Source organism: Danio rerio, chromosome 21, assembly GCF_052040795.2.
Source record: "Danio rerio strain M-AB ecotype USA chromosome 21, GRCz13ab, whole genome shotgun sequence".
NCBI classification, from domain to species: Eukaryota; Metazoa; Chordata; class Actinopteri; order Cypriniformes; family Danionidae; genus Danio; species Danio rerio.
This window is the reverse complement of record NC_141041.1, coordinates 11,294,414-11,307,001: the sequence shown is the minus strand read 5'-3', so window position 1 is coordinate 11,307,001 and position 12,588 is coordinate 11,294,414. Positions and strand designations below refer to the sequence as shown.

The following is a 12,588-nucleotide window of genomic DNA, read 5'->3' as shown; positions in this document are numbered from 1 at the left end:
GACTTTAGATACTAGAGAGCATTTGATTGGTCAGAAAATCTGAAGACAGAAAGTGAAAACTCAAGCATGTTAACCCTGAAATGAGGAAAACTGGGTTTTCCCTTTCAAAATGGGAGGTATGTCAAACCCTGTTAGGGAGACAAGGCAACTTTACCATGGTAACTTACTCTATGAAGAGCAGGTTTTCTTCAGTAAACCCAGGGTTTCTTTCTCTGCAATCTTTTTAAGGTGCAGAAGATGTTTAAATATTTTATAAATTCTTAAAGATTTCAAAAATGCTTTTCTTGCCAAGTATTTATTTATATTTCATATTATCTTAAGTCAAGATGGAATTTCTTTATTAGAAAATTATATTAGATATTTAATCTTTTCTCCTAAGATTATCTAAATTAAGTGCATTTTACTTAAGTAATTTTACTTAAACATTTTCATTTGTTGTCTTCTAGTGTGTCGAAAACGAGAGTGTTCAGAATGCCAACTACCAAGAAGTAGTTGTAGCATTCTACCACTATTCTCCTGCCTGCCTGATTTGCTGGAATGCTCCATGATTTGAATGATCATTATGGCTTTTTGTTCTCATTTTGACACAATCTATTTTGAAAAAAATGCTATAGAAATAGAGATGAGCTGAATTTTAATGTTGGTACTCCACCTGTTGTGTCTGAGAGAGTGAGGGTGCCAGTGTGGGCACAGATGCACTGGTTCCAGCATCCGCTAGCTGCCCATGGCGGCCGTTACCCCACAGGTACACCTCACTTTTACCGCCCTGCTGCCAGTCCTGTCCAACACACAAGCACAATCTGATTAGAATGAAATAGTTGAAGCACAGTCTATTCAGGGAAGACACTGCAGGTTAATGGGCTAAATAAACTAGCTAGCATGGTTGATTACATTAAGAACTGCAAACCTTTTTTTTTATTAAATTACAAGCTTTCTAAAATTGTATGTTTAAAAATGCAGACGTGGCATTATTTTATTAAATATACATTAATTTGGAAAGTGGCGCAGTAGGTAGTGCTGTCGATTCACAGTAAGAAGGTCGCTGGTTCAAGCCTCCGCTGGGTCAGTTGGCGTTTCTGTGTGGAGTTTGCATGTTCACCCTGCGTTCGCATGGGTTTCCTCTGGGTGCTCCGGTTTCCCCCACAGTCCAAAGACATGTGGTACAGGTGAATTGGGTAGGCTAAAATTGTCCATAGTGTATGAGTGTGAATGGGTGTGTACGGATGTTTCCCAGAGATGGGTGGCAGCTGGAAGGGCATCCGCTGCGTTAAACATGTGCTGGATAAGTTGGTGGTTCATTCCACTGTGGCGACCCCGTATTAATAAAGGGACTAAGCCGAAAAGAAAACGAATGAATGAATAATTTGCAAAAATTAAAAACAAATCTGAACATTGGATGACAAGGTTCAAAATTATTGTTTTTTTTTTTTGACAAATTAGAGTTGAAGGTTTTTACAAAGAGGATTAGGGGAATTTTTATGCCAGAAAAAAAAAAGAATAAAATAGAGATAAAAAAGTAGAATATAATGTAGTATGTAATCAGGTAAATCATGTATGATCATATTTCTCTGTAAAAAAAAAAAAAAAAACATAATATGGATATGAATGCAAATGTTGGTCTACATAAAGACTTGCGTTTAAAATATAACTCATTCAATAATAATTTATATTTTATTAAACAGCTGATGAACAAACTAAATATATCACATGCTTATACTTGGGGAAAACAAAATTTGCTTGTATGGCAGTGTCACTATATAATACCATATATATTTAAATATACATTTCTTAAATTATAATCATTTGCTTTGTGTTATAGTCTGGTTAATAAAGTTACAGTAAACAACTGTAACTTTATTAATCAGACTATAACACAAAGCAAATGATTTTGGACTCCTGAACTAAGTGGCATATTTCATAAATGCTTGTATGGCATTAACATGGATGATTAATATCACATGGCCCATGGGGTATATGCCGAAGCATGCTAATAAGACTGTTTATTTGCCAGTAACCTGGGTTAAGTGCTTCCGGCGAATTGAATGCCAATGCAAAATCCGGTGCGTTTAAGGTCTGTTTTCTTTAAAAATCAGCGATCTCCACTAGCTGAGTGATATCCGATTTAAAGTGGGTCTCAGAGTGTAGAAGAAGCACTGCATTAAATTACATTTCCCCCGCCATATCTTTATAATATGAGCATTTATTTTACCCCAGTATATTCAATGGAGCTTCTGCGATTCCGACGGGCGCGTGCGAGTAAACAGCTTTTTGTCTCGTTTTACGCTTGAGCAACTAAATAAATGCTAAAGTTAACTGAATGTATTTTTATGACATTACAATATCGAGGCTGTATAAGGATGGACTGTATAAAATGGAAAAAAAAGTTCACAATAACAGGTCACAGGAAGTGTATCAGCATGGGAACAGCACTAGCTCGGCATATACCCTATTATAACTATTACTTTTAATGTAATGTATAATCTCAAAGTACTGAAGCAAAAAAAAAAGTCCAAAATCTATGTTACACAGTCAATTCAATAAGCACAAAGTAAAACAGGCACACAAATATGCTTTCAATGAAGAAGAAATGGTTTTATTTTAGGCAGAGACAGGTTTTTGTGTGTCTGGAGCTGGTAGAGGTTTGTGCGCAGTAATTTATAAAAGCTGAATGAATAAAAGCATGTGAAGAGAGATAAAAATCTGAAAGAACAATGCAGAACACAGGAGCTCTACTGACAGAGACGGATGAGGCCACTGAGAGACGATCTGGATGTTCGGATATCTGCTAAAGCTCACGCTCACACACACACACATTCAGAAACACACAGACTTACTTCAGGCCTGCTAGTCGCCCACGACATGAGCTGCTCATCCATCATGAAGGTCCATTTACTGTTGTCCTGGAAGGAGAAGGAGGACTGGAGCATAAACTCTCATAGCGAAATGACCTTTTTAACTTCCTGTGCTTTGGTAAAATACTGAATTCTAACAATATACTTAATTACAAGATTAATAATAAGTAAATCTTTAAAAAAACAAAAACAAACAAACATTATATATATTATATTACAAGTAATATATATATATATATATATACATATATATTTGTAATATTATTTTTTTTTATTCATCTGAAGCCACTAAAGCCACTTTATTACCGGAAAATAATTATTTATAAAATGTTACTTCAAATTTTTTATAGTACTTATTTATTTAGTATCATTAAAAATGTAAAGGAATGTGTGTACATTCAGTATGTAAACCCTAACAATGTAAAACAACTAATATAAAAAAAGTGTATTATTAGTTTATTTGTCTATGTTGTGTATGTATAATTTGTTTATTTCCTTTTATGCATGATTTTTCTCCCATATTTAAAATTTTTAATCTTAAAATTTCTAAACATAAATGATTTGTTTTATTAATATTTAAAAAAAAAATAAATAAATAAATATATATATATATATATATATATATATATATATATATATATATATATATATATATATATATATATATATATATATATATATATATTTATTTATTTATTTATTTATTTATTTTTTATTTTTTTCCAAATGATGTTTAACAGAGCAAGGAAATTTTCACAGTTTGCCTGATAATATTTTGTCTTCTGGAGAAAGTTTTATTTGTTTTATTTTGGCTAGAATAAAATCAGTTTTTAACTTTTTAAAACCATTTTAGGGTCAAAATTATTAGCCCATTTAAGCTTTTTTTCTAACAAACCATCGTTATATATTAACTTGCCTAATTATCCTTACCTGTATAGTTAACCTAATTAACCTAGTTAAGCCTTTAAATGTCACTTTAAGGTGTATAGAAGTGTCTTGAAAAATATCTAGTAAAATATTATTTACTGTCATCATGGCAAAGATAAAAAAATATCAGTTATAAGAAATGAGTTATTAAAAGTATTATGTTTAGAAAATCTTCTCTCCGTTAAACAGAAATTAAGGGAAAAAAATAAACTAATATTTCTGACATCAACTGTATATATACTTACATATACAGGTGAGCAACTGACCCAGGCTTTACAGCATATTTTTAAGATGGCTTGAGCTGTTTTATTTAACGTTGAATGTCAAGAAAACAGTTTCTATGTGCTTCTCTATAAGGCCTATTCGGGATACATTTGAGGCGCTGTATTGATAACAAGGATATTCTCTCACTTTATGTATTGCATTGCATCATGGTCACAAGCCTCTTTAACTACTATTGTAATGTAATGTAATGTAATGTGTATTTATATAGCGCATTTATTGTGTATGGCCATACACCCAAAGCGCTTCACAATCATGAGGGGGGGGGGGGGGGGGGGTCTCTCCACACCACCACCAGTGTGCAGCATCCACTTGGATGATGCGACGGCAGCCACAGGACAACGGCGCCAGTGCGCTCACCACACACCAGATATTGGTGGAGAGGAGAGACAGTGATCGAGCCAATTCGGTGGAAGGGGATGATTGGGAGGCCATGATCATATGGGCCGCTAGAGGGACTTTGGCCAGGACACCGGGGTTATACCCCTGCTCTTTTACGAGAAGTGCCATGGGATTTTTAATGACCACAGAGAGTCAGGACCTCGGTTTAACGTCTCATCAGAACAACGGCGCCCACTGACAGTGTAGTGTCCTCTTCAATTTTACTGGGGCATTAGGACTCACACAGACCACAGGTTGAGCGCCCCCTGCTGGCCTCACTAACACCACTTCCAAGAGCAACCTAGTGTTTCCTAGTGGTCCCCCATCCAGGTACTGACCAGGCTCAGCCCTGCTTAGCTTCAGTGAGTAACCGGTCTTGGGCTGCAGGGTGACATGGCTGTGGCTAATATATATTGACTAAAAAAAACATAAACAAGCATTTTAAATGGTGGACTTAAACCCTATACGATGGCATCATTGTGAAGTTTTATGTAAACATGACATTTTTAATTTGATAGTTTTATTCAATTTAATTTTCTTAAGTGGGTTTTTATACGTTTAAACAATCATGTTCCAATCCTGTTTTCTGATCTAATCAGCAGGCATCAAACCTCTCACAGAGTCACACAGGCAACTGCTAATGTTGATTGTCTAGTGCTAAAGTGTAGGACCTCTTTTGGTCAATCTGTCTTCTCTGTAAAGGGAGCCAAACTGTGGAATGATTTACCTATTGGCCGAAAATCAGAAAGTAATATAAATGTTTTTAGTAGTGTTCCTAAAAAGAGGTTAAAAACAAAACAGCAGTGTTTGCACAAGTAGTCTACTATTAGTTTGTTGGATCTTTGCTTTTGCCTTCAGTCATTTTATGTAAAGAATTATAATGTTGTGTACATGTATTTATTATATTTCCATTTTGTCAAGTCTCCTGCGGACAGGTGTTAAGAATTAGCAAGTTTGCTAAAACACAGGTCTTGTACCTGTACAAAAACGAAGACAAAAAGCATATTGATGTTATGATTATTATTATTTATATAGTTTAATAGCATTATTACAGTATGTCATACTACTCGGTTTTATACTATATTTATTATAATACTAGATTTGCAAAATTAAAACCTAATATAAAATATTTTAGAAAAAATACATGTTTTTTTTATTTATTTTCCTTTTTTCTCTAATTTATTTAATTATTTGTTTATTATTATTATTTTTTTAATTCATTATATCAGTGGTTCTCAAACTCTGGTACGTGTACCACTAGTGGTACGCGGGCTGCCTTTTAGTGGTGTGCAGAGGAATCCAATATGTCATATGTACATGCAACATATATTTAAAAAATTATCAAAAATGGTTCATATATGAATATGATTACATATAGCCTATATTTATGAGGTCCAAGCAGCATTTCCAGGCTTTGATGAGTATTATACTTTAGGTTAACACTTTACATTTTATGTACAGGAGATTTTTTATTTTTTTTACTTTTTAAGAACAGTGGCCTACCATTTTTAATGAACTTTTAAAAGCACATTTTAATTTAAACGTTGACATTTTATTTTGTTTGTTTGTTTGTTTTGTTTACATATAAACACAGCTGTGTTAATGTTCAAACTCTTTATAAGGTTTAAAGTGGCCAATGATAATAAATATGAATTAATTTATTAATAATAGTAATTAATCTGCCACGTTTTTAAACTGTGCAGCGCTTTAGCTGCTTAATTAGGCCTACTACACTACTGTATGTTAATACTGGTCATATGGGGGTACTTGGAGGGACATTGTTTTCTGAAGTGGTACTTGATGAAAAAAGTTTGAGAACCCCTGCATTATATTATTACTATTATAAGTTAAGCCAACCACAATAGATACGACAGAATAATACTCATGCAAATATCAATTACATGGCAGATTTGAGAAGGAATAACCCAATTAGTGTTTTTACCAGTGGTTTGGTGAACTCAGCAGCTCCAGGATGATGAAACTCAGGTGCGATGAAGGCTTCTGGGAAGGGTGTGCCACGAGCGAACGCCTCTGCGCTCTTCACTGTGGTTGAATAGGTAGATAGCCAGTTCCACTCTGAGGGACAGAAGGATCCATGAGCCCCATCCTGAACCGGGCCCATCCCGCTGTGGTGAGGGGGTTTGGGCTGACGACACAGTAACTGATCCAAGAACAGACCCATAGCCAGAGAGGACAGACTCTGAAGAAAAGCACTGTGGGTCAACTGATCGCCCGCCATCACGTGACTCTGAGGACAGAGAGAGACACATGTGATAAAATAAGATCCATCATGCACCAAGAAAACCATTATAAAGCATTATGCACAGTGAGGAGGTCCCTGCCAAGAACTACTCAGGAGGACCATGTGCACCCAATGATTCAAACATTGTATCCTGAAGGCGGTGCGGTTTATCAGGATGATAATGCACTAATACACACAGCAAGACTGGTGACAGAGTGGTTTGATAAACATGAAAGTGAAGTTTAATATCTCCTATGGCCTGCACAGTCAGCAGATCTAAATATTATTGAGCCACTTTTGAGTGTTTTGGAGGAGCCAGGAGTCAGGAAACGTTTTCCTCCTCCTCCAGCATCACGTAGTAACCTGGTCTCTATTCAGCAAGAAAAATGGCTCAAAATCACTCCGGCCACAATTCAAGATTTGTATGTTTCATTCCCAAGACATATTGATGCTGTTTTGGCCACAAAAAGAGGCCCTACACTATACTAATGAATTACTGTGGTCTAAGGGTGCTTTCACATCTGTATTTCGGTTCATTTGTTCCGGACCGGGCGAGGCAGTGGCGCAGTAGAAGGTTGCTGGTTCGAACCTCGGCTCAGTTGGTGTTTCTGTGTGGAGTTTGCATGTTCTCCCTGCCTTCGCATGGGTTTCCTCCGGGTGCTCCGGTTTCCCCCCACAGTCCAAAGACATGTGGTACAGGTGAATTGGGTAGGCTAAATTGTCCATAGTGTAAGAGTGTGTGTGTGAATGTGTGTGTGGATGTTTCCCAGAAATGGGTTGCGGCTGGAAGGGCATCCGCTGCGTAAAAACTTGCTGAATAAGTTGGCGGTTCATTCCACTGTGGCGACCCCGGATTAATAAAGGGACTAAGCCGACAAGAAAATGAATGAATGAATGGTCCGGACCAAAGGCAACATATTTTTCTGCTGTTTAGGGTCCTTTTCACACCAAACTGATTGCTTTGGTCCGAACCAGTTGAAAAGAACCAAAATGCAGTCATTTGACAAAATCCACATCACTCATTGGCCAGATGTTATTAAATGTGTTTCTTAAACTGCTTTTCGATTGGTCAGAATTACTGTGCGGAAAAAAGCCAATGGAACTCTTTTACTATGGAGGGACGACTGCGCTGGCTGATTGTATCCCTGCACATAGTATACTATAAAGCTTGGTAAAGCGCTGTCAACAAGTATTTTTCCTCCACATCCCATAATGCACAGCGCATCGGCCTACAGCAGCAAGGATAAGTCCAAAAAGGCTACCTTTGTGGTTGGGTCTGTTTTAGTTTGGATCAAGATTTCACCACAAATGAACTGCTCCAGGGTTCGTTCGTTTTTTGGTCTACTTTTGGTGCGCACTCGAGTGCGATTTCTATATTCACACCTGCCCAAGCGAACCGCACCAAGAGTGAAAATAAACTCTATTGCAATTCAACTGAACTAAATAAGGCAGGTGTGAAAACACCCTAAAACCAGGCTTTTCATTTTCATTGTCCAACCCTCCAACATTACAATAAATGATTTGAAAAAATATTTAGCTTTTTTGAAAGAAGTTTTTAATGCTGTAAAAATGCAGTAAAGCACAATTTAAAAATAACAGTTTTTAGTTTTTTATATTTAAAAAAAAATTTACAAATTACAAATTTACAATTTACAAATTTACATTTGATGTGATAACGGCAATGCTGAATTATCAGCATTGCATGTCCAGTGTTAGTGTCACATGATCCATCAGAAATCAATCTAATATGCTATATCTAATATTAAATTGTTGAATACACATCAGTCTGATAATGTTAGTCATTTCTATTGTGTTTTATAAACCGTTTAATGTTTAGTGCAGCTCTTTTTATTACAAATCTGAGTTATGATTGAATATTTTCCTATTTTATAACCGAAATCCATTAATAAAGGTCTTGTGAATTAAATTAATCTTCAAAGTGTATCATAAAATTAAAGTTAGAACGTTTATTAGAAACAATTTTCACATTGCAGCTTCTGGAATGTGCCTCATTTGCAAGTTCATAAACATTTAGATATTTTACTTACTGACATTTTCTTTTGAAGTTCTTCATTTTTCAGGCATTTTTATGCAATAATAATTATGCATACATAAATAAATCTAACATTGGCTCAAGAAATGTACAGTATCAGCAATATTTGTACACTTTTTAAATTTTATTTTTATTAAAGAAAACGTGAAAGATATGAATTAACTAACTTACTAACTTACTAACTAACTAATTATTAAAAATTCTAATAAAAAATAAAACAAAACGAAATAAAATGTTAAATCGTCACTTTAGAACAATAACCATTGTTTTGTAGGTTAACATTTGAAGTGAGTCAAAACCATTAATTCATTTTCCTTCGGCTTAGTCCCTTATTTATCAGGGGTTGCCACAACAGAATGAACCGCCAACTATTCCAGAATATATTTAACGCAGCAGATCCCCTTCCAGCAGCAACCCAGTACTGAGAAACACCCATACACTCCTGTATACACACTACAGCCAATTTTGTTTACCCACTTCACCTAAATTGCATGTTTTTTGGACTGTGGGGGAAAACGAGCACCAGGAAGAAACCCATGCGAACATGGGGAGAACATGCAAACTCCACACAGAAATGCCAACTGGACAAGCCGGGACTCGAAGCAGTGACCTTCTTGCTGTGAGGCGACAGTGCTAACCACTGAGCCACAGTGTCACCCATGAACAAAAATCTTTCATCAAATTTATATCAAAAAACTTGATTTATTAATTTGACTAATAAAGCCTTGTTTCAAAGAGATATTAAGAGACATAAAAAAGATTTAAATTAGTATCTATAAGATTAAAAACAAGAGTGCTTTGCCTTGTCTTTAGCGCATTTTATTTCAGCAAATTTAAATACATTTATAAGTTTTAAGACAGCAAAGTGTGCCTCAATACCTGCAGCGAATTTTAATAAGAAACATTATGTACCTTTTCATAGTTGTACTGTTCCTGAAGCAGTGTGGGAAGGCGCTCGAGAAAAACGGCCATGCAGGGGGCACGATTCAATCCCAGAATGCCCTGACTGCGCAGAACCGAACGGCAGGAGGCCAGAATGTGATTCTGAGAGATCCAGTCTGAGGTACAGCGAATTAGCAAGACATCCTGAGATAGGAGAAACAGACAGATACACGCATAAAACATCCCTTCAACCATTTTTTAATTAAACATTAATCGCTTTTCAGAAAGTAGTACCTTTGATCTTCCAGAACAAGCAGTCACCCCTATATGGGGAATCCAAGTGGTACAAACCACAGAGCCCATTCCTGTAACCACAGTCTGCAGGACTGAACCATCCTAGAACAGACAGGGGGGTATACAATAAATTTATTTTATTTTTTAAAGAAGTGTCATCATTTACACACAATTCCCATTCTGAGTTAGTCTTCTGTTAAACATATATTTTATAATTTATAAAAAATATTTTAAAGAATGCTGGAAATCTGTAGACATAGTATTTTTTCCTATTTTGACTCCAACAATCTTAAAAATATCTTTAATATCTATAAATCTCACGAACATTTTTACTTTAAGCTAATAAAACAAATACTAACATAAAATATTTGACTTACTCTTAGAGACCAGATGTTAAGCAGTCCTCCGATTCCCCCAGACACCAAAGCAAGACCACTGGGGCAAAATGACAGCGTTTTTACAGCGGTAATGTGTCCACTCAGTCTGAACATGCACTTAGCAGTGCCCCGCTGAAAAAAAAAAAACGCACATACATCTTCCTTAACTATGCTAACAAACTCCAAAAAAGACCTTTACTGAGACAATCAATCAAAAAAAAGCAGCAAAAGAGAATTAAAATGCTAGGTTAAAAAGGTAATAAATAAGAAGGCTTCATTTATTTAGACTAAATTATGCTCCCCGGTAAAAAAGAACAATAAATAATACATAATTCTGACCTTGATTGCACTGCTCTTGTCTTGGCTGGTGGACGGAGTGAGGAAATTGGGCACTGAGACATTGGCGCCCCCTTGAGGAACAGTCCACACATACAGGAGGCCATTTTGACATCCTCTGTGGAAAATGAAGAAAGGCTAATCTGAACAACCCGGATGACGGATTATACACCTGTGCATCCTTGAGGACCAACATGGCAGCTAAATGTCTACACATTCTAAAAATACTTCAAGAAGTGGTGATTTAAAGCGCTCAGAAATGCTCCTCTGAGATATTCATTACCCATTCTTCAAGTTTATGACTTGAAGGTGTAATAAATGTGCCGTGTTATGCGTTTCAGTAGCATGTCTAATGTTAGTTAAGGTTTTTTTCCTCCCAAGTTGCTGCAAATGACATTTTCTGCCCTCACTAAGAACTTTCCTTTTAAAGCCGGCTTGAAATAAACATCAATTTATTAAATGACTGAGTTTTCTATGAAAAATTAATGATTTCAAACAAATTGTAATATTAAACCACAATCATAAGCGGATCTTACAGACAAAAGGACATAATGATAAGGTATACAAGATTTCTCCAATCAATTATTTCACTTAAGGTCTCTATGAAATCAAAACTGACATTTTACAATAACTTCATAGCACAGTTGAAACAAGAATTTTATGTACACTCTGAAAAAAGGAACATAACCCTTTTTTTTAAATGTCTGATGGTAAATTATTCATTCATTCATTCATTCATTTATTCATTTTCTTTTCGGTTTAGTCCCTTTATTAATCTGGGGTTACCACGGCGGAATGAACCGCCAGCATATGTTTTTACGGATTTTTGTACGTACCACAAATCATGTTGTACTACTTGTCTTCATCAACCCTAAATATCTCTTTTGCACAATAATGTTCTGTCTAATTCCCAGAGATGGGTTGCGGCTGGAAGGGCATCCGCTGCGTAAAAACTTGCTAGATAAGTTGGCGGTTCATTCCGCTGTGGCGACCCCGGATTAATAAAGGGACTAAGCCTACAAGAAAATGAATGAATGAATGAATGTTCTGTCTGATGTAAAAGTATTGTATAGTCTGTCTTCGGTTATGTGTATAGTTAAGTATTTAAAGAATATGTATAGTTAGTACAGTTAGAATACCTTTTGTAAAGGTTTAAAATAGCCCTTTCGTTTAGTCTTTTGTTTATATTAATAATTATTTATGTACTCTATGTAGCACTGTGGTCCTTCGAGACACAATTTCATTCCACTTTATACCTGCACATGTAGCAGAATGACAACAAATCTCAACTTGACTTGAAAGTGTAAACAGCATAATAGGACTCCTTTCAGAATCCTACATAAATAGAAAAGTGTGCACATGAAAATGTTACTTTAATGACTGTTAATCTTGTGCCACACTCACACTGCCATCATGAGCCGAGGGTCCGCTCCTCTACCTGGCAGAGGGCACCATTCGGCTGTGTTGACGGTGCCCGTGTGGAATAGAGAGTGAAGGGTGACCCAAGCGCCGCCGGCTCGACCCCAGATCTTCACCACCTCTGAGCGGCCGACAGACAGCAGAAGATGACCTGTAGGATCCCATCTGAGAGCACTCACACTCTCCTGTGGAAAGACACACGAGTTAGTCTCAAATTGCATTTGTCTAAAAGCGTGTGTTTGGTTGCACAAAGCATATCCTAAACTGTCTTTAATGGTTTGTAGAGTTAAGAATTATATATTTTTGTGTAGATTGTGTTGAGTATTTGCAGATAGTTTTTTTTATTGTTCATTCTGCTAGGATAGATTACTCAATTCTTTTAAAAATTGTTTAAGATCCTACATTAAGACAGCTTAGGCTATGGATTCGAATGAAAAAGTGCCTGATGAGATCTGGGAAGAATCAAGGTTCAATAAATTCGAGACATAAATGAATCCAATTTTAAGTTTTACATCGCCTTTACTTCTCTAAAACCAGATTAGG

At 36.0% G+C, this 12,588-nt stretch overlaps 1 protein-coding gene across 21 annotated transcripts in view; it reads right to left on the bottom strand.

Moving 5' to 3' along the window:
* Positions 1–12,588, bottom strand: part of LOC567670 (putative E3 ubiquitin-protein ligase HERC1) — a 160,883-nt gene that overhangs the window by 28,673 nt on the left and 119,622 nt on the right. For all 21 annotated transcript variants that reach the window (XM_087300791.1, XM_087300793.1, XM_087300777.1 and 18 more), the window contains exons 56-63: positions 12,031–12,230; positions 10,630–10,744; positions 10,291–10,422; positions 9,914–10,015; positions 9,650–9,823; positions 6,385–6,690; positions 2,835–2,900; positions 653–778 (exon numbers count right to left, since the gene is read on the bottom strand). In XM_087300791.1, the coding sequence (XP_087156917.1) occupies positions 653–778; positions 2,835–2,900; positions 6,385–6,690; positions 9,650–9,823; positions 9,914–10,015; positions 10,291–10,422; positions 10,630–10,744; positions 12,031–12,230 (1,221 nt within the window). The remainder of the gene's footprint in view (positions 1–652; positions 779–2,834; positions 2,901–6,384; positions 6,691–9,649; positions 9,824–9,913; positions 10,016–10,290; positions 10,423–10,629; positions 10,745–12,030; positions 12,231–12,588) is intronic.